This window comes from Scophthalmus maximus, chromosome 16 (assembly GCF_022379125.1).
Source record: "Scophthalmus maximus strain ysfricsl-2021 chromosome 16, ASM2237912v1, whole genome shotgun sequence".
Classification (NCBI taxonomy): Eukaryota; Metazoa; Chordata; class Actinopteri; order Pleuronectiformes; family Scophthalmidae; genus Scophthalmus; species Scophthalmus maximus.
The window spans coordinates 14,253,079-14,278,853 of NC_061530.1; the positions used below are offsets into that span (position 1 = coordinate 14,253,079).

The window sequence follows — 25,775 nt, forward strand, 5'->3', positions numbered from 1 at the left end:
TGAATGCAAAAAGACCATTTTTAATGAAAAACCATGGACATTTAGAGTAAAAGCAACAGCAACAGATGCTCCTTAAGCCCACACGAGTTATTTAAACTTTAGTTTTAAATCACTGTAGCTCGCTCTATCATTTGTGGAAGCATACAGAACATTTTAACAGATGTTGCATGCATGAATCAAATAACAGCACATTGAAAACAATTACATGATATAATTGAACAACTATCTATCAACAGCTATAGCCTTTTAACAGACACAATGAAATGAATGTGCAGCACCGACACTACTTTAACTGTGTTCAGACACCAAGATATAATATCAAATTTACAGGTTATACACAAACATTATGCCAAATATAATGGGCTGATATGACGTTATTTTTCAAATCATCACATTGAGACACAATACATCTTGTGACACCGCCTGCCATTCAAAACAATCATTATCTCATCGTGGCGTTCAACAACTCGCGTTTCTTTTGGCAAAACATCTCTCCACGGTCTTTGAGGTACAACATCTTATCGTACGTACAGCATGAGAAAACGCAGTGGCAACATGAATCTTAAAAACGGCACATTTACAAACACTGCAGCCGCCACGACTGTTGGGTTTCCAGACTTGAATGTGAAATGACAGCTCAGAAATGAGGTGAGGCATCGGCACTGTCAGGAGTGTTACGGCACCTCAGCGTGACACATGGCAGTGACTGACACTGTGTCGTCGCCCGCGTCGTGCTCTGAATAGCGGCACAGGCACCCTGTATACCACAGAACGTATGGATGAGGTGGTAGACAGTCACCGATAGCCACAGATACACAGGCCTTAAACACTACAGCAGTCCCCACCTCGTACATGTGTAAAAGAAAAAACAACAACAACAACAATCTGATTGTGAGTCAGTGGCTAAGGGCAACATGAATCTTCCCGTGAGAGCCAAGTGAAAGTCAGGAACTGAATGTCTTCTGGCTGTGACCTTTCACCTCTGAGCCCACGTCCTGCCCGGTCCTCAGTCAGCATAGAGAATGAACCCTGAGAAGGTGCTGTACTTGTTGCTGTTGCCCCCATGAGCTTTGCCGCCATCCAGTTTTATGAAAACCTCATCACCTGCATCCAAATGAAGGATGGCACTGTTGCTTGCATAGTCATAACTCTGGTCCTGGTCTTGGGCAATGGCGCTGGCCCTGACCTGGAATGTGACACACACACACACACACACGCGCGCAGGCACGCGCACACACACACACACACACACACACACACACTTTTAGAATTCTTATTAACAGATAAATTAAATTGTCATCACAATATTTCGAATAATATAATTACCATACATTACTCACGGCCCAGAGGATAGTATTAAGATGACATTAGTGAAGTCGCTGTTTCTTCCGTTGATATTTCACCACGTATCTGCCACATATGAGTGGACCAAAAAGGATTTGTATAAAAGTACGGACTGAATCTGAGGCTTTGACTTTGTGTATAAGTGTGTCCCCTGTGGTGAATATCTTGTTTTTCCTCTCATGACTCAACCGAAAGGGTCGGACTTGAGTCAGTCTGCCTCTGAGGAAGGATGGCAGCACATCCCATCCCCTTTCGCCCTATGGCCCGACCCTTACATCCACATTTCCCTGGGCGGAGCACTGAAAGTGCCATGTTTCCCCGGACACGGGAGCCGTCGTGTCGACACGGGATAATTACTGAGGGTGTCGCATCTGGAGCATAACCCCCCAAATCTCTTTTGCGTGTCCGTTTCAAAAAGTGAAGCTGTGGGAAGTTGCTGTGCGTGTGCAGTTTGCCACTGACGGACATATCCCCTCTAAGCTTCAGCTAATGTATAATGATCTGGGTTTGCCGGGTTGCTCGTTACGCTGCAACCTCACCGGGACCAGCCATAAAAGTGTAATCCCTGCGAAAGAGATCGGTCCAGCCTCGGCTCCACTGCAGCAACACGATGTCGCTAAAAATTACATTACAGTTACATTTGAACTCTTGTAAATAATGTAAGTGTTTCTAACCAGGGATGTGCAGCATGTAGCGGCTTAAATGGTTGGACGTCGGACCGTCTCTCATTCTTTATGTTAGAATAAAGACAAATTCAGTTGTTTGTCACAATGTCGGGAATTCAATCTGCTTTTATTTAGTTGGTTTGCTTGAAGCTCAAGTCAACGTGATCCTCTCCCTCCGCGTCGAGGTTGTACTTGTCTTTGGTTTTGTGTTAAGTGTGTTGTAACTCTCAGCAATATGCATTTTTTTTGCTTTGTGGAAATGCTTCAATACTGCTCATGACAGAAGGATAATTGTTGCTTTCAAAATGTTGGACTTTATCTTTGGCGTTGCACAGTATTAACGTCGGCAGTGTCTGCTAAAGAGAGCAGACCGAGGCAGGGATTAAGAGCTGGGGGAGGCTTCTTACGAAAGTCTTAACAAAACAATATTCCCCCAACAGGTGAGTCATTGTGATTAAAATAACTAGCAGCGGTTCTTACAGACTGTGTTCAACACTTTTCTCTTGTTCTTCTGCCTAAGTTGAAACTAAGCAGCTTTCATAGGGTCGTGCTATGCTTCAAATTCTTGCCAATTTTTCGAATTTCATCAATGTGTTTGTGCAATTTCTAACAATGTAAGATTTTTTTTTATGTGTGTTAAGACAGAATTGATATGATGTCTTGAGAAAGGGGGGAGAGGGGTACCCTCTTTTCATTTAGACACTGCCCTTTAAAATGTCTGTGCACATTCTTGGTTGTAACTCCAGCTCTGTGCATACAGTTCGAAGGATACACATGAATACCCACAATCTAATGCCATCTATATGGTCACCTTGCAATAATCCCCATATGCTGGGTACTGTGTCTAAAAGACATAACGTGACACCTTAAAGTAACATGCAGTTCAATATGAGAGCCCATTGTTATACATTTTAATGCACAGGTGTTTGAGCAAGTGTGTCCGTACCCTGTACATCCGACCGCAGTCTGGTCGAGATTTTGCAGGAAAATGTCGAGGCGCAGATTTACACAGTGCTTGATCAGTGTCTTCACCTGGGGCTCTAAAGACATTGCAAAATTACCCATGAATATGGCAAACATCATGAATCGGTGTAGAAACGCCCGGGCCTGACGGGCTGTCTGATAAGGCATACTAGCACATCGCGGTGCCGTGAAGTTTGTTGTATTTCAAAGGGCACCAGCTTTGAACTAGCCACTACCCCGGGCTGTGTTTTGATGTGTGCAGAGTTGAGATAGCGCCGCGCTCCTTCCCCCCTCACTTCAACGTGTACATCACTGGACGTGTAATATGCACAGATACAGAATCTGGCAGGGTGCCACTGTGCATTGTTATTGTACTTGACTACAACACCAGACCGAGTCTGACCTAAAATCACTGCACACATGAACGCATGACTACTCGATTTAGACTGCCAGCACACTGGTTGCACTGTTCCCTGAGCATTTTGATGTGGGTTCATCCCAGATCACAGCACATCATGCCAGTAAAAGGATCATTTTGTGCCATTTGTATTTTGAGAAACTGCTTTTTCCCCCAATCAGAACTCAACAATAAATCATTTAACATTGGGAAGTGTCTGAAGAGTTAAAGGTGTTACCCACCAGACCATTCTTGATCAGGTCAGCCCACATGCTGGTGCCATCTCCTCCCCTCATCAGCACATTGTAGATGAAAAAGTAGGTGCCAGGGATCTTACAGGTGAACTTGCCCGTTGCGCCCTCATAGTTACCCCCAATATTGGTCACCACGTCATCAAACCGCAGAATGTCGTAACCTTCTTGAGGGTTTCGTAGTCCTGCATAAAAAGCTGCCCGAGGCGTCGTGTTGTAGGTGGTTGTGCTGCCTACCCCTTTACCCCCTAAACCTAATATCCCTGTCCGTACTATGTCCACTCCATCTCCCGGTGGTCCCTTAGGTCCTGGAGGGCCTGGCTCTCCAGGGGGTCCCGGGGGTCCAGGCTTGCCAGGACGTCCTGGTTTGCCCTGGGGGCCATTCGCACTGTAGGTAGGCAAGGGCGGGCCGATGCTGTGATCGCTCAGGTTTGCCTCGTCTCCCACTTGTAGGCCTGGGGTCGCTGTGTCTGTGCCCACGTGCACACCCGTGCCTGTCGTGCCCGTGCTGGGGAAGGGGTCACACACCATGCGGCAGGTGCCCAGCATCTCGAAGTGGCTCGCACTGTCGTCTGTGCCACCCGTGCCGGCGGAGCTGACCAGCACAGGGATGAGGACCACCAGAACCAGGACCAGCATGACCCCCACAGCAGCTGCCACCAGGGTCTTCCGCCCGATGCTCAGCCGGGGAAGGGGCTGCGCTGCCAGCGTGGAGCTCTCTGGGGTGGAAATGGTGACTGTGGTGAGTGCGTCCACCTGGCAAATCGCCGAGTCGGTGAGGATCTCCGAAGGTGGAGATGGTGCCCGCAGAGAGCTGGTTCGAGTGAGTGAGTGAGTGAGTGAGTGAGTGACAGAGGCGTGCAGGAGTACGAGAGAGGGAGTGGAGCAAGGGACCGAAGTGATCAAAAGGAGGGAGAGATTGAGAGAGTGAGGAGAGAGAAAGCAGAGAGGAGAACGGGGAGAGTAAGACAGCTTGAGAGGGAGAAAAAAGAAAAAGGAGCCGGGGGAGGAGAGTGAGCATTATACACTCACTAACCATCTGAGTCAGGGCTGAGGAGGGCACTTTCCCACTCGCACATGTGAGGAGCCAGGGAGGGCGAAGGAGTGTGATACGTAGAGCACCGAGAATTAGAACAAATCAGCGATTCCAGAAATCTTTGGTTTGTCAAACTCTATCAAACATTCACAAAATAGGCAGCTCAGAAACTGCTCTTAAAATTCAATTTCAGGTGTCGCTGCATCCTATAGGACTATAAACACGATCTTAATCTCATGAAGATGGAAAAATCATTAATAATCATATGGTAAGAATGCATTCACTTTTGCAACTGATTAGATTTGAGACAATCTACAAATCAATCTGCTTTACAGAATACACTTACTGTTACATGGTATACAGTATATTCAGTAACTTGCTATCCTACTGAAAAAAATACAATAATGATGACAAATAACAGTTCCTTTGCTGGCTGGTTATATGTCCAATTCAAGCTATTCAACCAAGCATATTCTTTGTTGGGTTCAATGGTACAGATGTCTCTGCACAAAGGCATCACTGAAGCCCGGCTGAATATTCATTCACAATCTCAGTCGGGAGCCCACATTTATGCAGGTACGGAATATGTCACACTGAAATAGCAGAAAGATTTACTGCAGGATGCAAAATAAATTTGAAGAATCAGAATTCAAACAACAGCAACTTCCAGCTTCATGTTTGTTTTCATAAAGGCATTCTCTACTCAAAGAGGCACCAAACACGATGCTCACGTTTGATGTACAATAATATGTACCTTATGAATACAAGTATGAATATAACACCATATATTTTCACTCAGAGGAAAACCAGCTAACCAACAGATGTATTTGTATCACAAAACAAACCAAGCCACATTGAAGTCAAGCTACGTACACGTGACTGCAGTACGACTGAGAATCTTAGTCACCCGGTGATAGTAGGTTTTTCATAAAAGTATTATACGCAGAGAACAGTTTCCCTCCACGTTTCCGATGCTGCTCTTGTCACAGGACAAGGACAGCGGCCCTGAGTCAGTCACCTCGAGCTGTGCTTTCTTGCTGACTCTCTTCCACTGATGACATTATTAAATCAGAGACATGACAACACGGTGAGAGTGATGGAGAAGGTCCTTGATCCTCTTCCACATTTACATATAATTTCACCCTTGTATATAGGATATGAATTAAAGAGAAACTATATCATTATTAAAAACATACAAAGCAGACCCCCAAAAAAAGAAGAACTGACCAAAACTAACAAAAAATGCTACAAAACAGTTAAACTTCAACTCAAGAGAACCAAATATAAGAATCATTCTCCTATACCGAACAACCCCTTTAAATATTAAAACTTATGACAAATTGTACCTGACACCACATATGACATTCATTTCCAGGAAGTGCTGGGCTTCTTTCTTTGCAAACTACTGTGCCCTCATGTGGTATTTCAATGTATTACAAAACATAGCACCTCCACACACACACCGTACATTCGTCATCTTGCTCCTCTTCTTCTTCTTTTTCGTCACTGTGTGCGAGTATAGATTCAGGAGTTTGCATTTGAGGTTTTTGCCTGAAAGCAACTGTGAAGTTGTGAGGACGGCATTGGACGACACATTCAATGACGAACCTGAATTTAGCAGCAATTAAGCATATGCACAAACCTGATGTTGAAGGGAATGTCACTCTTCCAGGTATTTGGTAATAAACCATAACTACTACAAATACAAATGTTTACCATGGACAGATTATGCCAAAGGAAAATGAATATTTATGACAAATTTCATGCCAGTCCATCCAAGTGTTGCCCAATTTTGTTGTCCAATGGTGGTGGTACATTGTCTGGGGACCATGAATGTCAAAATGTCTTTCCCATACCACATTGTTCCACATTAACCTTTTACTAATTCAATTTTATGCGTATTCTAATCCTTCTGACACTAAACTACAATATTTCATCACACACTGATTATTAGCAGCACACAATGTGCTCCATCCTACTGTGATATTACTGATTGGAGTTTGGCTTTTAAGCTCTGCCATTCTACCGACTGCATTAACTTGTTTCAACCAGAGGATGGCGCCCACGGCTCACTGTTGCAGAGTTAAACAAGGACACCAAAGAAAGTAAAAGGCTGTAACAACAGGGCCAGGATGAGAAACCACCCTGGTGAATCCTGAACAGATTGTTATAATGACTATCATTTACAACTCCTGTGGTCGTGGCATGTTTTGATAATGCACCCAAGAATTCAAGCGTTATGGTGCCGAGCACACACACAGTGTTATTATTAATATCGCCCCGCCTTCATGCAGCAGCAGATCAACTCCTCTGTATGGGGAGTAGGACAGGAGGGGAAGGTGTCGACCACCCGTCTTGAGCAGCCTCGCTCACACGGACACACGGGACGGCCTTGTCAGTAACCTGAGAGCTGAGGAAATGACAGACCATCTTTGATGTCTATACTCAGGATAGACTGTGTTAGACAGTCCATTTTTGACACAGGATACATAACTACATAATAACATCATCTACATAGTTGTAGGTTTGCCTTTGTAGCTATATATTTACTAAATTAGGTGCATGTAGTGGAAAACATGTCAAACACAAAGTCAAGACATTTGGTAAAATAACCCCTTATATAAAAGGAAAGCATATCAGCCCCTTGTATGTTTACAAAAGAGTTCAAACAAAAGTTACTTCCGTGATTCCTTCATTTTGGACTCTTCCATTTTAGGCAATGGGTCGCTGCTTTGCAGCCCCTCTTGGGATTCTGTGGGAATTCCTTAGCTGCTTTGCTCGGCAGTTGGTTTTCAGTCCTCAGATATTGTTATTTCAGGGTGTGATGTTGGCCCAGAGAGGGAATTTAATTTTAAAAGAAAAAGTGCCACGTTGTTCTTGAACATTCTTGACAAAGCTTTGTCCCCGGTTTGTAAACAACTGTATGTGGATTTTGTTATTTATGATTGGGGATAAAGTTATCCAGTCAGTTATCGTAAATAACACCACAAGACATCCACACATGCTGTGATGTCTCACTGATGCTTGCACATCCTATTTTCTTTAAATATCTTTAATACATGATCATGTATACAGCAACCTGAAACTAATGCAGTTTAATTCAATAGTTCTGCAGTTAATCATGCCTTTGTGAGGTGTTGAATCAACTTCATGATCATTTTGGAGGATGTAGTCTATGGTGCCATGGTGCTATCTGACATTGGGGTCCAATTATTTGTCCACCCCACTCAAATTCGAAAAACAAATACATCTCTTTGTACTCAAATGCAATACAGTTCAGCACCACCATGATTTTATTGGACTGCATCAGTAATGGCTATAATAAACTAATATTTGGGTGTAGACTGTGATATATGATCTTATGATGATTGGATTGAAAGAGCAGCCCTGAACAGACAGTTGATAGTTGTCTCATAACGGATATATTTAGGATGAGCAGGTTGAAGTTCATCTTTATCCTGTTTGTTTTCAGAGAGGTGTGAAATTTGATCTCTAATCAGTCCCAGCTCCAGTTTCCTCCTGCTCTGGAAGCGCCAAAGGAGCCTTGTCTGACCAGGAAACGCACAGCTGCTGGAATCTCCTTTCTCTTAAACAGTAGACACATATTTTCCTTTTTAGGGCATGACGATCTATTACGTAATTTAGGGAGCACTCGGATTTCTGGCAAAGTCGCCCCGTGTGGGAGCGGGAGGCGCCGAATCAGAGCGACACCCCGATCGACCAATCGCACACACCGGGGAACTTACCTCGCCGCTCGCTGATTGGTCAGATGGGCGGACAACGCACGTTGACGTTGGAGTCGCTCGCGCTCGCCCCCCTCGGCCCCGGGACTCTGACGGGAGTAGTTGTAGTCGTCGCACCGGATGGTCGAACTGTCCAGGGACAAACAAGAGCTACCGGGATAGTTTGTTTCAAGGGCTTTTTTTTTTGTGTGTGTAGCGGGAGTTTCGGGAGTAAAACCGCCTTAAGTGGTCGGATATCGAATCCCCTTTTCCCTCTCGGATAGTGAACTAAAGTTGCCACCATGCCGGTGTTCCACACGAAGACGATAGAAAGTATCCTGGAGCCGGTGGCCCAGCAGATCTCCCACCTGGTGATAATGCACGAGGAAGGCGAAGTCGACGGGAAAGCTATCCCGGACCTGACGGCGCCGGTCGCGGCCGTGCAGGCGGCGGTTAGCAACCTCGTTCGGGTGAGTCCCCCACCCCGCGTAGTAAAATAGTACCCGGTAAAGTCTGCCCCAACTCGGCGTGTGTCGCGAGCTACCTGTCGCTCTTTGTCCCCCACACAGCGCGCTTTCCAATCGACTTACTCCAGAGCCTTTTGGAAAAAACAATACTCAGTGTAAATACGAATGTAGCGTCTTGTGTGTTTGACGTCATCGGAGGTGAACGCATGCCGTATCAAAGTTTCCTGAAGTTGTTTGACACGGGGCGAAAGGGCAGTCACGCCCTTGCCCCCTTCTTGAAAAGAAGCCCCGCCCCCGCCCCCGCAGCCCCGCCCCCTCACCCGCAGCCCCGCCGCCGTATGTTGACGTAGGCGCCGCCGCCCGAGACAGGTACTGGAGCAGGCGACCGAGGACCGCTGTCGCCTGCAGCCGCACTGATTTCATTCTTTTAAATGCAGAGGATGAGAATGAATCAGTCCACCTCAGACAGGCCATGGCCCCACGAACAGATGGGTACAAAGTTTGGACTGCTCATGCAAAGTGACGTTTTAAATATTATGCGCACCATCATTCAGTTGTGAAGTAGCATTGAATGGGAGCATCAAACCTCCCCCATGGCTGCAAACGTCTTTAGTTTGTGGATCTTGTTTTATATTGTAACCTGGGCTGCAATTAAACGACTAGAAATCAACTGCTAAATGAATTGCCAACTATCCTCATGATTGATGTTTTTAGTAGTATAGGTACTTTTTAATGGGGGGAAAAAAAGTTCTCCGATTTCAGCTTCTTAAATGTGAATATTTTCTGGCTTCTTTGCTCCTCTTATCTGATTACCTTTGGTTTGTTAACAAAACATCACGTTGGGGTTTGGGAAACATTAATCGATATTTTTTACCATTTTACGGACCGAACAACTGAAGCAATAAATCGTCCCACAGACCAAAATAATCAACAGATTAATCAATAAGGAAGAACATCATTAGTTGCAGCCCTCTCTGTGACCCAAAATATTTAATGTCCTGATTAGGAATTTTGGCCATATTAATTTTGTAAAAAAAAAAAAAAAGTATTGTGACATACAACATTTTGAAATGTGACCCGATAATATATAGATGGGTGTTACATTTTGAAGGCTGTGACTTTGTAGTCTGCAGTAAGTACTGCAGTGTACTAAGTACAGTTTGTGTGTGGAACTGTATAACCTCAATCACCAAAATGTTCAAATCAAGCATAGGTACTGCAGCCACAATTTTTACTTTTGATGCACTGTGACAAGTGCATATATACATTACATTCTCTAGTTGGTGCCTGATGTTTTTTTTACCCACACAGCGATTAAAAAGTATTTGGGGCTATTTATTAAGCAATTGCAAACTGTCTTTTGGAAACCTTTAATGACATGCTCCCCTTGACAAGATGCAGCTGCACTTTCAGGTATTTTTAGCATCTGACCTAGCCACCCCGGTGTTCCTCAGAGCCACATTGTGACTATCATGGCACCAACTAAGGAGATGCGTATTTCATTTCCTGAAAATTTAGCTTGCAGCACAAACCGATACATGGCAAGTTTCCTCCAGAGGAAACAAGCAGATATGAGTGGCTGACAGATGTTGTGACTTTTGAGGAATGGAAGAGATAGAAGCTATATTAAGGCAGACTTGGTTCCTGTGTGTGGTTGTCTCTGTCGGCCCGGCAGAGCACAAACAGCCCATGGTGGTTGTTGGGCGATAAATTTGGACACTCCTGTCAGCAAAGGAAAGCCTTGTTTTGAAAGATAACTAACCATCGGCCTACAATTTTATTGTAGGCGTAATGGTCCTGAACCATCTCATACCAGTTCATTCTATGTTTTTGTTTTTTGGCATTGCCCACTCTGAAACTGTAGGCCTGTCCCCCAATGTTATTTGTACTGTACGTCAACACCAACCAGACTTCCTTCCCCTGGGAGACATTGTAGAGTGTTGTTTAGAAAGTCTATGTTTATGTTTAACTTCACATGTTGACAGAGGGCCCTGCTTACCTAAACATACAGTACTACGTAAGTGACATGTGGGATTTTTGAATATCCTTTAATAAATACCGTGAATAAAAGTTCATAAATAATGTCACAAACAACGTTGGTTACACATAGAAAGACATTTGACTGGGAAGTATGGTAAAATTTTCTTACCCAATTATATTTTAGATATTATAGTCGGATAGTAAAGATATCTGAATGTAAAGATAGGCAATTTTAAGTTGTCATTACAAAAATAAAATGTTTTCATTCAAAGAAGTTATGATGATGCGTATGCACTCACTGTTTAAGACACATTAAAAATATTATTACAAAAACATGGCAGTAGAGCTTAAATGCATGCTAATAGATTTTTGTATTATATTCACAATGATTTGAAAGGTGTTGCTTGCAACAATGAACCAACAGATGAAAAGCAAACTCTTCTGCTCTATTAACACTTTTAGCCTCTTCTACCTTATTTTTTTTGGATGTGCATTTACAATGCTTACACTCCAATTAAACCCCTAATTACCCCAATGTAGACAACCTGCTGGTGCCAGGAACTAGGCGGTAAATAAAGTCGAATATATAGCAGCTAAGCAGCCAGAGCTAAAACGACATTCATCAAGTGCAATCATGACTCACAATAAACGCTAATGTTTGCCAGATGTGTAAACAGGCCAATGTGAGCTAACACATTAGATGCAACATTCTGCACCCCCCCCCCCCCCCCCCAAGTGGTGAGAAGATCATTCAACGCATCTTTAAAATATAAATATAAAACGTGACGTTGTTGGTGCAGTGCAGTCCCCGACAAATGAAAATGTCCCGTGCAACCTCAGCTAGCTTGGGGGGGGTGAAATGATCCAGGCTCTCTGGACACCCTGAATTGTGATCAGATGTTTCCAACAGTGGCATGGATGAATGGATAGGCCTGTTATTATTTCCAGTTGCTGTAGCAACGTTACAACATGGACAGTGTTATGAGTTCCTTGAAGTTAAGGATCAGATGTAATTTCTTCTGGTCCCACCATTTGCATGAGTCATACTTTGCTTGAATGAGAAAATGTGCTGTATGGCTCAAATCGTTCACTTCTTCGTTACTGAAGACAATCAAGTGGGCCCAAATTTTTTGGGCACAAAAATGACTTACTGTCCAGGCGTTGCTATTTCTTCCCGTGTATGTTTCCATCAGTTTGATTTGTACCATTCTCAAGCTTTGCACCTAGTAGACTTCTAACTGGAGAGTAAATTACTGTCGAGGAAAGGATCATCCTTGAAAGCGAAAGGGATGCGGCCCTCTAATTGCATTTCTCCGGACGTTCTCAGGGCGGGGTCGTCTCAAAGAAAATCTATCTAACTCAGTGTCTGTGTTGCCCAGAAAACCACATGTTGCACAGATTTCCTCCTTCACAAACCCTGTTCAAAATCTCCTGAGCCAGAGGTTTAAACACAGTTTGTCACGGATGATTTTGGATGGCCTGAAAAGTGGGTCACTAATGATTGTACCTTTCAAACTTCATAATTGGACGGTTGTGTCTGCCTGCGTTCCATTGCCATGAATACTGCCACAAGACAAAGAAAAAAGGATGATGAGATTGCAGGATGCTCTTGGATGCCTTAGCCTGTCTGAAGGGATCTGGTGCACGGGGATGAATGTGTAGACCTTTGAATTATTAACTTGAAGAATCCTGATCTTATTATTCCAGATGCCTGAAGATGAAAGTGTGACCCTCGCAAACTGACCCGGTGTTATAAGAGAAGCATGAACACAAAATATCGTGAGTCAAATATGTATTGACTCACCGAGACCCTTCACAAGTGCTCAACATCTCTGACTTCACTGTTTCCAAACCTCAATTAAAGATGAATGTGAGGAATGTGCAGAGTTCCCAGCGAGCAGGAATGCATCCTGGCCTGAAGGGGGGAGGGGGAGGTGTTGGAATGAGCAACTCTACTGAAATATTGAGTGATATTATCAATCAACAAGCCTTCCCAGAGAGAAGCCTGTGTTCACACAACACTTCTTGTGGACTTTTATCTGTGTCCGTGATTTGCGTTTGCCCCATTATGCAGCTTTGAGTTGGTAAATGTCTTTCCTTGCAGGATGTGGCGGTTATGGGTTAATGGTCTATATGAAAAAGTGTGGGAAATGTTGTGTTCAATTCTTGTGTAATAAGCAAGCCTTTTGCAACAATGACATGAAGTCATAGCAGTTACCAAGTTGGTAGCAAAACGTGCTGAGCTTCAAATGAAGAACTAACCACCGTGTTTCCTCTGTATTGTCATGCAACTGTGGCACCCGGGGGATCATTCCAGTTTTGTCTCATATCTCTCAGGTTTACATTTCAAGTTGAGAATTTGGAGCGAATGTTTCGTTATGAGTCACAACAAAACATTTGGAGTTAGATTATCTTTGCTGTGCACATCACCGGTAAAAATATCGAAATGTTGATGTTGTATATTAAGTGATTCTGAGTTCAAATATTTCCTGTCCGCTGTAAATGGAAGAACAACAAGCTTATCTGTGTCAGACTGGGAAGTCATTCTTTTGAGCTGACTCTACAAGTCCGTTTTATTTCAAGCCTGTTGTGCTAGATTATTTTTACGGCTCCTTTTTATAGGCGTCGGATAAAGAAAAGAATTCCAGTGATGCAGTCCTGGAACTTATCCAGACAAGATTTTGTCTTCTTGTTTGCACAGATCAGTTATGACCAGTAGAGATACTCGTATGTGCGGGTCATTAAATGACTGTACAGTTGCTGTGTTTCCTTTGTGAGATCACAAAACACCACTTTATGCAACACGAGAAAAACATGCAATGACTAAAAGTTTGGCTCAACAGTTGTTGCCGTATGAAAAAATATGACAACACATTTCATTCATTGTTCAGGAGACATAAGCAATGCATTTTAAAGTGTTCAAGAATTTCTTCAAACCTGAAGAGAAAAGCAACACACAACATGGAGAAGCATTTGAGGAGTTTTTGAAATGCTTAACTGTGGTTAGAGGGTAAGGGTTGTTCAATCCTTTACACATGGGAAACAAGCATGTTCATCAGCTCAAGTGCTTAAAAGCATACACAAAAAAACACTTCCTATTACCTGGCACTCTAGCTTACTGCAATTTGTCCAGGGCAATCTCTTTAACACTGCTCACCATTTGATTCTGGCATCTTGGTGGTTTACAATAAAATAAGATTTCATCTTTACAAAAAACATTGCTGTGTAATGGATCCATACTGCATCTGAATGCTTCTTTATAGATGAAAAAAGATGTTAGATGAAACTTTGTCGTGCTAGGATGTTGCAGAGGAGTAGTGAATATGAGGAAACGCAGGAAGCCAAGTCAGGAAGACCCAGCAGCTGTCGGCTCCTCTCGGGAACATGAGTGAGAGCCAGCGAAGGGAAACCCCTCTCCCTCGGCAGTTTGATGCTTATGGCTGCCGACCATGACAAAGAATTCAACACAGTAGGGCTGTTACTTTTTTCCAAGAGAATAAAGGTCAAGTTCAAATTAATGAGTAATAAAACTTGTATTGAATACATCCCATGTTGCCTCATGGTGCCTCATGGTGTCTCACATGGGCAACAGGTTTGCAGGCGACTTCTCATTTTATAAAGCCAGCAAACGATCTTACCCTTATCCAGTGTTTGAATCGGAATATAAAAGTGTTCCAATGTTCCAAACCACCAATTTTTCCAGCACTGACCCAATACAAGCACTACCTTTAGTCCTATTTTTGTCTGCTATGGTGTAGAGTCCCTATACTTCATACCCATTGCATCTAAGACTTTTGCGTTTTTCCCATTCAAGTGAATGGCAAAGTGGTCTCAGACTTTTGTACCCCCCTGTAGTTTTATGGTCCATTGAATCACAATTATTGGATAACAGAGTATGATGTTGCCCCTTCGTCCCCAACCCTTGGTAGAAGATGCAAGTAATCTTTTGTTTTTTTCTCTGTTCCTTTTGTAATCCTGGCTCTGGTGGGGAATGACAGCTCATTTTTGACGAGCCTTATTTACTCCCTCTTCTTTTTAACAGGACGATTCACACTGATGAGTGCTGCTCCCTAGTAACACTGTACGAGCTGCTAAGCTCCCGTAACAGGAGATGGATAGTTGGCGTATATTCTCCTTGGCTGAAGGGCCTGTTTTGCCATGGCCGAGCAGGCCGTTTGATTTGTGACTTTCATCGCCTTGGATATAGTGGCTACTTCCTGAACCAAACTAATGAACTATATTTGACACCACTTGACAGATGGATGATAAAGGTGTTGACCTTCGCAGCGACCTCTTGTTGCCCCTCTAAGTCATTATTAGTCAAAAGGCATGTGGTATCTCAGAACGCAGCACTTGATCTCGGAATATTAATCAAGGGTGGCTAATGGATTTCTGTACCATCAGTTTGTGTGAGCATGTCTCAGATTGCGTTGCAAAGTCACTTAAGCTGCTTTCAGACGTGCACTGAAGTTCAGATATCTTCCGGAAACTTTTCTGGAAGGGCTGCATGTGAGAACGCCAGTGTCCGCAAATGTTACTGCGAACATTTTCCAGAACTTTTCCCGCCAGACCTCTGGTTAAATCTTCCTGAAAATGTCTGGGTGAGCCCATATGAGGATACAGCAGAAAAATCTCCTGAAAGATTTATGCCAAGCGAATGGGTGCTCCACCTTAACACCTAATAATGTTTGAAAAGAGAGTGGGAAACAGTGCCACTTCCAGGAGGTGCAGAATAATATACAGTTTATTTGTAAGACATTGCTAAGGGCAGCTGTGACATCTCTTGCCAGAATTTTGTCATCGTAAATCTCTGTGGTCACCATGATTAACTTAGCATTGTGTAAAACTACCCAACATGTGAAAGGCAGACTGTGTCCTGGTAGCCTTCAGGCTTTCAGAGTGGCCTTTCTTCTCCCAGCAGAGCGATGGGCCGCTGTCAACAAAGCCGAGTCTGTTCTGAAGGAGCAGCCACTTTATCAGGCTACTTCACAACACAGGGTTTCTGTAAGGCTCTCTTTGGATGGTAAAAGGATTGTCAGTGTTTCCACTCCAGATAAAAATGGTAAATGAGATTGTCAGCCGGTTGCGTGGTATGTGACAGCTTGAAAGAAAATGACTCAGAATCAATGAAAGATTTTTAAAAAGAAGGTGGAAGTGAACAAATGTCCTTCCTTGAAGTGGTTTGCTAGAATCTATTCAGCGAAAGATATATTTGCGTTGTGATTTGTGTTGTGGTCAGCTCTGTTTGGGAATGAGCTGAAACTGGACGCCCTCACGTCACTACTTCCTCTTTCCCCATTGTTTTCTATCTTCACTATCAATCATTGTTGACAAAAATGTAATTGACAGTGTAGAAAAATGATTGACAGAGTCAGTCATCAAGCAGAAATGCCCAACATCAGTTGGTTCCATCCAGGTTCTCTAATGTGTTTGGATTGTTGGCTGGTGAAACATGCAATTTTTTATGCAATATAATCCTGGCCTCTGGGAACTAGAAAAGGACATTTCCACTGCCTTTTAAGATGTTATAGAATAATTATGGACATTTTTACTACCTTTAATCATGTTACACAGCAAACTACTAATCTTTTTAAGCCAAAGAAAAAACCCAGCAGATAAATCGGTAGTTAAAATAATCATGACAGAGGCTCAAAAGTGGGTATGACAGCCACGCACCACAAACTGCTTCACGACAACAGTTATAAACTCAGGTCACTGTTCTATTTTTGCAGTGAATTGTTTGGATCGCTGTTCGGCTGTGGTCTGTTTTTGAACTTCATGATGAGGCTCCAAGGGGAGGAGGAAAAGGAAGATGACTTGTTGAATACGTTACCAAGAGGCTCAAGTCTTTTTGGTTTTAGACACGCCTGTGTGATGCTTTACGGGAAGAATATGACTCAGCGCTTGTTAAAGGCGGCTCACACAGCTTTCGGCCTCATCGTTCGCCAATAGTGTCGTCAATCTGTCTTCTGTTCTGTCTTTTGTTCAGTTCAGGTCATGTCAGAACTTGACTTAATCTCATATAAATCTCAGTTTTGTCGTAATTTGTGGAGATGACACAAGCAAATGTAGTTTTTCCAGTCAGAACTGCAGTAAGGTTCCTTTGAGAAGGCGTCCTCTAATGTCTGAATGTTATTTTAAATGAATACTTTAATCTATAATGTGGCAATTTTACAAGCTTCATGTCAGACCATCAGTCACATGCAACAGGCTGTGTGGAACTTTTAAACTCAAGATAGCAAACATGTGTCTTTCATAAATGAAAGTTCACATTGTCAAGTTAAAAACAGCCCAACATATAATATGAGTTACATCATTTCATCTCTATAATGTCTTGTGAAATACTTTGGAGATGCCAAGTTTATAACATGCATAAAAGCCAGAATATATGCCTGTCACACAAAATGGTTTGTTCCAGGCCAGACGGGGGTATTCATTTCTTAGAGCAGGTCAGGGTGTGTGTTATATAGTGTTGTGTAAAGCTGTAACATTATTGTGTCAGTTCCTCCCCCCATCACTTACTGCATGTTTAAAGCTCTGTCTGTGCCCTATATCCCGGTTCTGCAGCCCTGCTGCGTCTCCTCAGTTGGAAAGGAACGGAACAGCTTTTAGTTGTTGTTGGCTTTTGTTCAGAGCCACTTATTGGTGGAATGTCAGGGTGGCATATCTGCTGAGGTTCAGTTTTAGTTTAGCACAACCTTTGCCCGTAATTTATAACCCCCCCCCCCCTCAGTGACTCAAGAGTCCCTCTGGTCCAGTGAAAAGAGAGTGAAGAGATGCATCTCTGCCCTGCTCCCTTTCAACCATCCACGTCAACCATCTGGAATGGCTCTGTTACTGCCTGCAGTCTGACACGTTGACAAGCTCTCCACACCACAGCATCCAGACAACATCTTAAATAACCAAGATGGAAGCAGAATCTATCCTTTAAAAATGATTTTCAGTACGTTCCCTTATTAGGAAATTTGAATGATATAAATGACTTACACAATTAAAATGATCAATTGTCCTAACCCTAACCCATTTACTAAACTTTGTTTTGCTTATAGCATATTACTTAGCAGGTAGAAGATTTAGCTGTTGAGCACATTTGAACATGTTGAAGATGCTACATATTGCTGAATAATGCGCGGGACAGTGTGGTTGCTCCTGTAGTTTATATTTGTTAAACTTACAAACAATAATTTAAAATGTGGAGGAAAAGGTTTCAACATCTCGCTGTTGGGCAGTGATGCAGCTCATTTAACCCAGTCAACGTGATCCTTGTCCCGGTATGAATGTGTGTGATCACTCACCCGAGACAGCCTGTCGTGGTCGAATTGTGTCTCCGCTCAGAGCTGAGGTCACGGAGGGGGGGAGGTGAGTCATTTTGGCACTTGCGGGAGAGGAGGCGTTCAGCTGCTTTACACATTATAACTGTGCTGAGGCTCCAGTGCCCCCCCAACAGCTGCCTCATTGAAATATTGGACAAGTAACGGGACAACCTCCTGGAAACCTGCTCAATTAAAGATAAAAGTATCTTATCTCATGCACATGAAATGTTTAAAATGTCTGCTCAAGTCGCATCAAGCTTTGTAATAGATCTAAAGTTTAAACACGACTGAGAAAGTGCAATTGTGCTGACTCTTCTGGACCTAAAGTGTTGACTGATACCGAATCCTTGTGACTGATGAGCCAGTCATCAGGGCTGGGGCTGTGGTGGTGGGTGTGTCATGTCTCAGCTGGAGTCAGACCCTGCTTCCCACATTTTCCAGTAACTTAATATGATACAGTAGCTAACTGGCTTTTCATTAATAAAGGCTGAACCTGTAGCAGCTCCCAAATAAAAAAACTGTCAAGTTAAAGCATTTCCTCTTATTTAATCCAATCCAATACACAGGTTTTGTTATAACCTAGTTATTTGCGGTATCCTTCACAAAACCCTTTTATGACGAGAGGTGATAAAGCAAGGTTCTCATATCCTCAAAGGAAAAAAGATTCTCACATAAGAATTTTTGTATAAATGGTGAACGTGACCAATGACCTGCACAGTGTGGGTGTCCTCCCCTGTCAGTTTGAAACTTACTGGACAAAAACATTGGAAATTACTGATTTATTAAAGAGTGTTTATACTAAGTTCCAACGTTTTTCCTTAATTTACTCTTGGGTTCTTTAGTGTATTTCATTCTGGTGACTGATTTTTGATCATAAAGTATCTGTGTTTTCCAGGTGGGGAAGGAGACTGTACAAACCACAGAGGACCAGATCATGAAAAGGGACATGCCACCAGCTTTTATCAAGTAAGCACAAAAGGATCAATTTGCAGACTTCAAATTCATACAACGACAAAACTTCTCCGTTGTGTTTAGATGAAGCGATTCTCTTGCTACACGATATGGAACCCACTCGCCTCTCTTTGGCTCTCTTTCTCTCTTTATCTGTTGCAGTAATGACTGGTTGTGCCCAAGCAAAGGTCAGACATGGCATGTTAAGTGCCTCAGAGTCTTGCCCTGGTGTAACATACTGTAGATACATTTTTGTCCAGGGCGGAGCTACTCTACCCTGAAGGAGAAACCCATACTGTACATGTCATCATACATATAAGAGCCACTGGCTGCTGCTGCTGCTGCTGCTTTTCGTTTCTGTTTAAGTCTCACACATATAAAGTTTACATATTGATGAAGATAAAGAGAAGTGTACACAAGTATTTGTATCCCTTTTTGAAGCCACATCCCCATAAATAATGAACTTGTGCCCAGCTGCTGTCTGTCCGTTTCACCGATCGTTATTGCATGAGAGAATACAGTCGAGCGAGGGAGAGGCAGGTTGTAGGAGCCCCCCACACCACCCAAGGTCAGGGATGAAACGCATTGGCAGGCACAGGTCGTCGGGCTCAACACATTTGGCGCCTCAAAGTCACATCGTCACCCTGTCGTCATCCATCAGCACAAGCGTTGGAATGCGTTTCCCTCACTAAATATAGTGTCTGTCGGCGTCCGGTTAATGCATGGCTGTTTCTCGCGAGTGCACACTGAAGGACACGGCTGGCAGGCTCTGCAAAAACACCAAATTCTCCAAGTCGACTTCGATGTCATACGTTAGCCTTTATCCTCCAGGAGACTTGCTCCTCCTGAAGAATGGAAACTGGGCCTCTCCCGTTTGGCCCCTTTGCAACGACTAAAATTTTGAAAATAATGATTACGGTTCCCATGTTACTGTGGCAACATTTGGTAGGTAGACAAAAGTAGGAATGTGCACTGTGGGAATTAGAACATGTGTTGATCCTTGGCTTGTTGCCCATTTTTTTGTGCAATATGGCTGTTCGGATGCTATGCAAGTGGCATGTATGACGCAGAATCAAAGGCCTGAGTCTGCAGTTTTCTGTTGCTCAGGAGTTCACGAAGTGCATCGCACCCAGGAGGCAATATTTTACATTTCTGTGGGAGCAGGAGTTAAACTGGGCCGGGGCCAGACAGAGCGGAGCTCCACATGCTGAGGCGCAAGTCACGCCCTGTGAAAGCAAGTTACCTTCTCTGTTATGAGATAGAGCATTAAGTCAAATTGGGTCTAGTCAATTCTATTTATATAGTTCTGATATATCAAATTTTGTCTTTTCATCTAGTATTAGTTAAAGTCAAAACTAATGAGGTTGATTGATTTGAATCCTTAAGTTCATATATAAATAAATGTATGAGGAGGATGATATGAATTTATTTTTATCTGGGATTCAGACTCCACCAACTCTCACAATATGAATTGCTTAAAATGTGATGAAAAGCAAATAAGTAGAGGAAATGAAACCAAGTCATATTTAGACAGTAGTACCTTTAGGTTGTGGCTTGCTGTGTCACCAAGCTTCTGTAATTGCTGCAAGCAATTTGCCTTTTCCATCTGCAATGTCCATCTGGCTTCCGAAAGGCTTCGTATCATCAGCATGACATGTTTTGAGGTCTGTTTTTTTTTCGTTTTGTTTTTACTGGTCACCAAATCAATGGTATTCTGCTTTCCGCAGAGTGGAAAATGCGTGCACGAAGCTGGTGCAGGCTGCCTCCATGCTGAAAGCCGATCCGTACTCCGTTCCTGCTCGGGATTACCTCATCGATGGCTCCCGGGGCATCCTCTCTGGGACCTCTGACCTGCTCCTGACTTTTGACGAGGCCGAGGTATTCATTCATCTACTCTATATTATTTGGAAAGTCTGTCAGCTGGCAGATTGCTGAGAGGGAATATTGATTTAGTGACGCTGCTAGATATCATCTCTTTTAGATGTTTAGTGTATTCTTGCACACCTCATCCGTTTTGTGATTTCATACATTTTGCAGCATGTGGTTGTGCACCCAACTTCAGAAACACACGTGAATTCAATGATGCTTTATTGAGACTCCTGATGGTGGACGAATTGATTTTTCTACTCTTGTTCTCCGAGTTCTCCCAGTGCATTAATAAAGCATGAGAACAAAATGGTGTGCGCTGACATGTGCTTTGATGTTTTTTTACCCCCTCTCACTTGGACAGGTCTTATATTTAAATATGATGTTTAAGATGACTAAAACTACATCTGTGCTTTGGTGGTTATATGTATAAATAAAAGCTGGAAGCCGAATTTGTGATGAGCTGTTTTTTTACCATCGTATATCCTGTCCTAGACCTCGCTTCATCATATCTCTTTAGTAACCAAATCTGATTGCACATGTGCTAGAATATCAGCCAAAATGTCACTCTCAGATTGTTGTTATTTTTCACAAATATGATTGACATATGAAAAAGTATGGGTCAGGCAGTAAAAGATAATAAATATCTGTATTTGTATCATAGCAAGTGGTTGGGATAGGCCAGAACACTGATCAACACTGTTTATACACAATCGAAGCTGAGAAATGGACAGAGCATTGCTATAGAGAAGCTTGTAACTGTATTCAGGGTTGTATCATTGATTTTCACTGAGCAGTAGCCGAGCTGAAAGGGCTTTAATATCTTTTTAATGGACACTTGAGCATGACAGAGGTCTGCTGCCACAGGCTCTTCTGGTATAAGGACAGTAGTCATCCCTGCTTTCCTCTTGGTTACTGTAATGCTTATGAAGAGGACAAGAGATGTAGATAAATGTAACAGACATGCCTTGAATGAATTTTCCATATTTCTTACACAAACCCTCCTTGTATCTTATACCAGGCAGGAGTATCATCTATCATGTCCAACCTCCTTATCCTCTCAGGGATGGAGTGTAAAATAGAAAAAGTTGCAGCTCAGCTCTCTGTGTGCAGACATCACCAGGCGGGTGTCCCGGCGCTGTGTGCAGCCGTCACCAGGACTCAGCAGGAGTCATCAGTCAGCGGCGCCGTTGTGTTTTCAAATGCAGCTCAGGGAACGCTCTCTGTAGTGGAGTGGTGACTCCAGCAGTCCACATAAAGCAGGAGTGCCAGCACAAAGAGGCTGGAATGTCAATAGGCAGCATTGTCAGAGTTTAATCAGAGGGCATGTGAGTGGAGGGAAGGGGGGCTTTTGCAGAATCACTTTTCTTCAGTAAAATGTATCATTTTTTTCCCACCATCATCACAGGTCCGCAAAATAATCCGCGTATGCAAAGGCATCCTTGAGTACCTGACAGTGGCAGAGGTGGTGGAGTCTATGGAGGATCTGATCACGTACACAAAGAACCTGGGACCAGGTGAGTTATTCTGACACAGTGGCAGGATTACTATACTCCAGTCTACACTTAAGCTGTTTTCAGATATGAACCGGAAAATGTCCCGAAAATTGGGTCAGGACATTTTCTGAAGTTAACCTTTCACCAACAGGAACATTTCCAGAACATTCTGTGACATCTGGATACAATGATAATTTTGCAGCAGAAATCTGTAAAATGTGTACCTGAATGTTGAAATAAGCCCTGTATACAAAGTGTTACTTAAAGGGTTTTTATGATACTTTGTGCTGGTCAAACTACAAGATTACACTTCAAGTGCATCATTTGTTTAAATGTACTAATTCTTTTCCATTCTACCTCTTGTTTTGTTGCCTGTGTCCAGGCATGACAAAGATGGCAAAGATGATAGATGAGCGACAGCAGGAGCTGACTCACCAGGAGCATCGTGTGATGCTGGTCAACTCCATGAACACAGTCAAAGAGCTGCTGCCAATCCTCATCTCAGGTAATCATACGCCTCCTTCATAGAGAAGAAATTCTTAGATACTGCGGCCTTTTTAGATATATTTATTAATTTATTTTTTTACATAAAACAAAGACACACAGTACTTTAGTGAGTAGAAATATTTGCTTGCTTGTTGAGAGTACTGTTTTGCATTTCAGGTATCAAAATATTTGTAACAACCAAGACATCTGGCAGCCAGGGTGTGGAGGAGGCCTTGAAGAACCGTAACTTCACTTTTGAGAAGATGAGTGCCGAGATAAACGAGATCATCAGAGTGCTGCAGCTTACATCTTGGGATGAGGACGCCTGGGCCAACAAGGTACATACAATTAACTATAGATTTGTAACTGTAGCTTACCAATGGCTAGCAAAGGAGCTTTGCGCAAAGTCATGTAAACATAAATGAAAGACTGTTTTCCCCTTTGAGCTGCTGAGTGTTAAACAGTTTTCTTTGTATTCATACTTCATGGATCACAACCTGTGATATTTTATGAGCAAAATTAAATTTTGTCTGCTCCCTACTGTGGCTGCAGACTAAAGAGATTATGAATGTGATGTCATTCGGTGCATTTCTATACCATTCTTAACCAGACATACACTTTGTTTCATCAGGGGACCTAATTTCAAAGGTGACAAGTGTGATAAAAAGATTTTGCTGTATTTTACACAAGTAGGAACGCTTTGAATTTCTCTGTCACTGTGTGGCTGGTAAATCTTTCGGCTTCTTTAATGTTTTTTCCGCTTTGCACGTTCTGCTTCTTTCCTGTTCCAGCACTCTCCAGATGATTATAACCTTTGTTTAAACAGGGAGGGCCATTAAGAGCAAGTTCTCTTTTAAAAGGACCCCTGATCACACTACATATAAACCAATCACATCAACATTAGGGACAATATCAATTCAAGGAAAACGCACTGCCAATTGCCACCCAACTTTTTCCTTTAGTAAAAAATCATGCCTTCAAAAGCCATGATGATCAGAAGGTCAGAACAAGTGACTGTATCAAGAGGTTTAAGAGTAGAGACAGGCGAGTGCATGTAAATGACTCTGCCTGAAGTCTATAATAGAAAAGCTTCACTGACCCTTATTTCTAAAAAAAAAACCAAGAAACTGAATTGATGGCCATCAGCGACACCAGCTCGTGTTCTACCACAGAGATAATGCCCCGATACATGATTTTTCATCAATAGATTTCAAAATCATTTACAAAGGAATTTAATTAACAACAGTATTGAAAGCCTGAGATATAAATCAATGAATAGGGCAACACAATTCTGCTTGTTACCTAAATGTGCCGCTTTTTTCTTCTGTCAACACTTTTTTTTGTTGGTCCCACTTAGTATGTCCAGTTAAATATTTGTATTTATGTCGTTCTTCCTTTCTTTTTACTGTTTATTTCTCCCTTCACCCCCTGTAGAAGGTAAGCCTTACTTCTATCGCCCCTGTTTGTGCGGCGGCATGTCTGACAGATGTGTGTGCTGTCTTGTGCTTTGTGGTGCCATTGTGTGCTTTTGAGCCGCGGAACCGTAGTGAGGTTAAACTGTTAACTATCCATTAATAGGGTAAATCAGAATATTGTTATATGGCTTTTTGGAATGGTGTATTTTGAATGTGTTAAACTGGCTGAATTGCATAAATGTTGATCTATGTGGTTTTCTTTCTGTTTTTGGATTTGATTTGCCTCATCATGACATAGTATCAACATTTTTGTGTCCTCCCCCTATGTCTTTTGCCTCAGCCTCTCTGGTTATTGATTGAGCTGACTCGTGCAGTATTGATTTGGGTGTCATTTTTGAGAATTCCCCTTAGAACTCACTCCCCTCTCTCTTTACTAGACTAATCAGGTTTCTTCTCATCTGTACCGGTGTTAAACAGCCATAGGAGGAGGACACATAAAAAATCTCATATGAATTTTGTTGTATGAATGTTTTTCTTTCCTTTTAATCCAACATGGTGTTCATGTTTTATTTCCTTGAACACTAAAAACTAAAAAATGCCCCCTGGCTTTCCCTGATCCCCACTAATGTCATGAACCATGTTGAATTTTCTAACAGAACCCTTCTCTGTGTCATAAGCTGTAGTTGATGTGTGTTCGCGTTTGACATGACTGCAAGAATCTTTAATCTTTTCTTACATACCCTGGTTACTGACAGACCAGTAGCTGCAGAAGTCTGAACAGTAAAACTAATGCACCCAAGCAGCTCTTGTGATGTAACTTCACACCTTTCTACTTCTTGTTACTCCGCACTCCCACTTATGCAAAGAACCCTGCTTGTTGTTCTCTTTTACTCTGACAGCGTGATTACTGCAGGGCCTCAGACATGTTTTGTTAAAACCATCAAAGTGTTTTTGCTGATTTACTACAAAACTCTGTGATGAAGATTCAAGCTGCATTATGAAGAGCTTGTTTTTTCTGAATTCCTATTATTGTACCACGAAAAACAAGCTCACTCAACCACTAATTCATCCGCTCCGGACTCCTGCCATCCCCACGTCCCTACAGGACTCAGACTTGGCCAATGAGTGGACTCATTGTCAAGTCAGCTGCTGTGGGACAGATTGTTGTATTTCTATCCGCTCTGATTGAGATACAACGGAGACTCGTTTGGCTTTCATGACATGACATGCTCAATATTGACAATGGGGAAGAATAATGGCGACAGCTTGCTCTACTTGGTTGTGCCTTACAGATGCTAGTGATGCTACACATGGGTTTTTCTGTATGGTTTTTGCTACAGTAACTAAACAAATGTTTGATTATGGCAATGTCGAGAACCGGAAGCTCTTCCTGAATACGTAACTCACTCACAAAACTGTGAAA

At 42.7% G+C, this 25,775-nt stretch overlaps 2 protein-coding genes across 2 annotated transcripts in view; one reads left to right on the top strand and one right to left on the bottom strand.

The window, feature by feature from the left end:
- On the bottom strand, nucleotides 1–8,529 carry LOC118286960 (C1q-related factor-like). Its single transcript, XM_035611611.2, has 3 exons — nucleotides 8,403–8,529; nucleotides 3,612–4,339; nucleotides 1–1,186 (listed from the first exon to the last, which is right to left on the bottom strand). Exons 2-3 carry the CDS (start codon nucleotides 4,257–4,259, stop codon nucleotides 1,007–1,009), a joined length of 828 nt encoding a protein of 275 aa, XP_035467504.1. The 5' UTR covers nucleotides 4,260–4,339; nucleotides 8,403–8,529; the 3' UTR covers nucleotides 1–1,006.
- Nucleotides 8,494–25,775, top strand: part of LOC118286959 (vinculin) — a 24,142-nt gene continuing 6,860 nt past the window's right edge. The window contains exons 1-6 of the mRNA XM_035611609.2: nucleotides 8,494–8,848; nucleotides 19,034–19,104; nucleotides 20,817–20,967; nucleotides 22,364–22,472; nucleotides 22,834–22,956; nucleotides 23,115–23,275. Of these exons, the coding sequence (XP_035467502.2) occupies nucleotides 8,681–8,848; nucleotides 19,034–19,104; nucleotides 20,817–20,967; nucleotides 22,364–22,472; nucleotides 22,834–22,956; nucleotides 23,115–23,275 (783 nt within the window). The 5' untranslated portion in view covers nucleotides 8,494–8,680. The remainder of the gene's footprint in view (nucleotides 8,849–19,033; nucleotides 19,105–20,816; nucleotides 20,968–22,363; nucleotides 22,473–22,833; nucleotides 22,957–23,114; nucleotides 23,276–25,775) is intronic.

What these genes read in the sequence shown, in the direction of transcription:
- LOC118286960 (XM_035611611.2), bottom strand. Translation starts at nt 4,259, where the DNA reads ATGCTGGTCCTGGTTCTGGTGGTCCTCATCCCTGTGCTGGTCAGCTCC. An exon ending in ACCTGATCAAGAATGGTCTG is followed by an intron (nt 1,187 to 3,611) that starts GTGGGTAACACC and finishes GTCACATTCCAG; the next exon opens with GTCAGGGCCAGCGCCATTGC.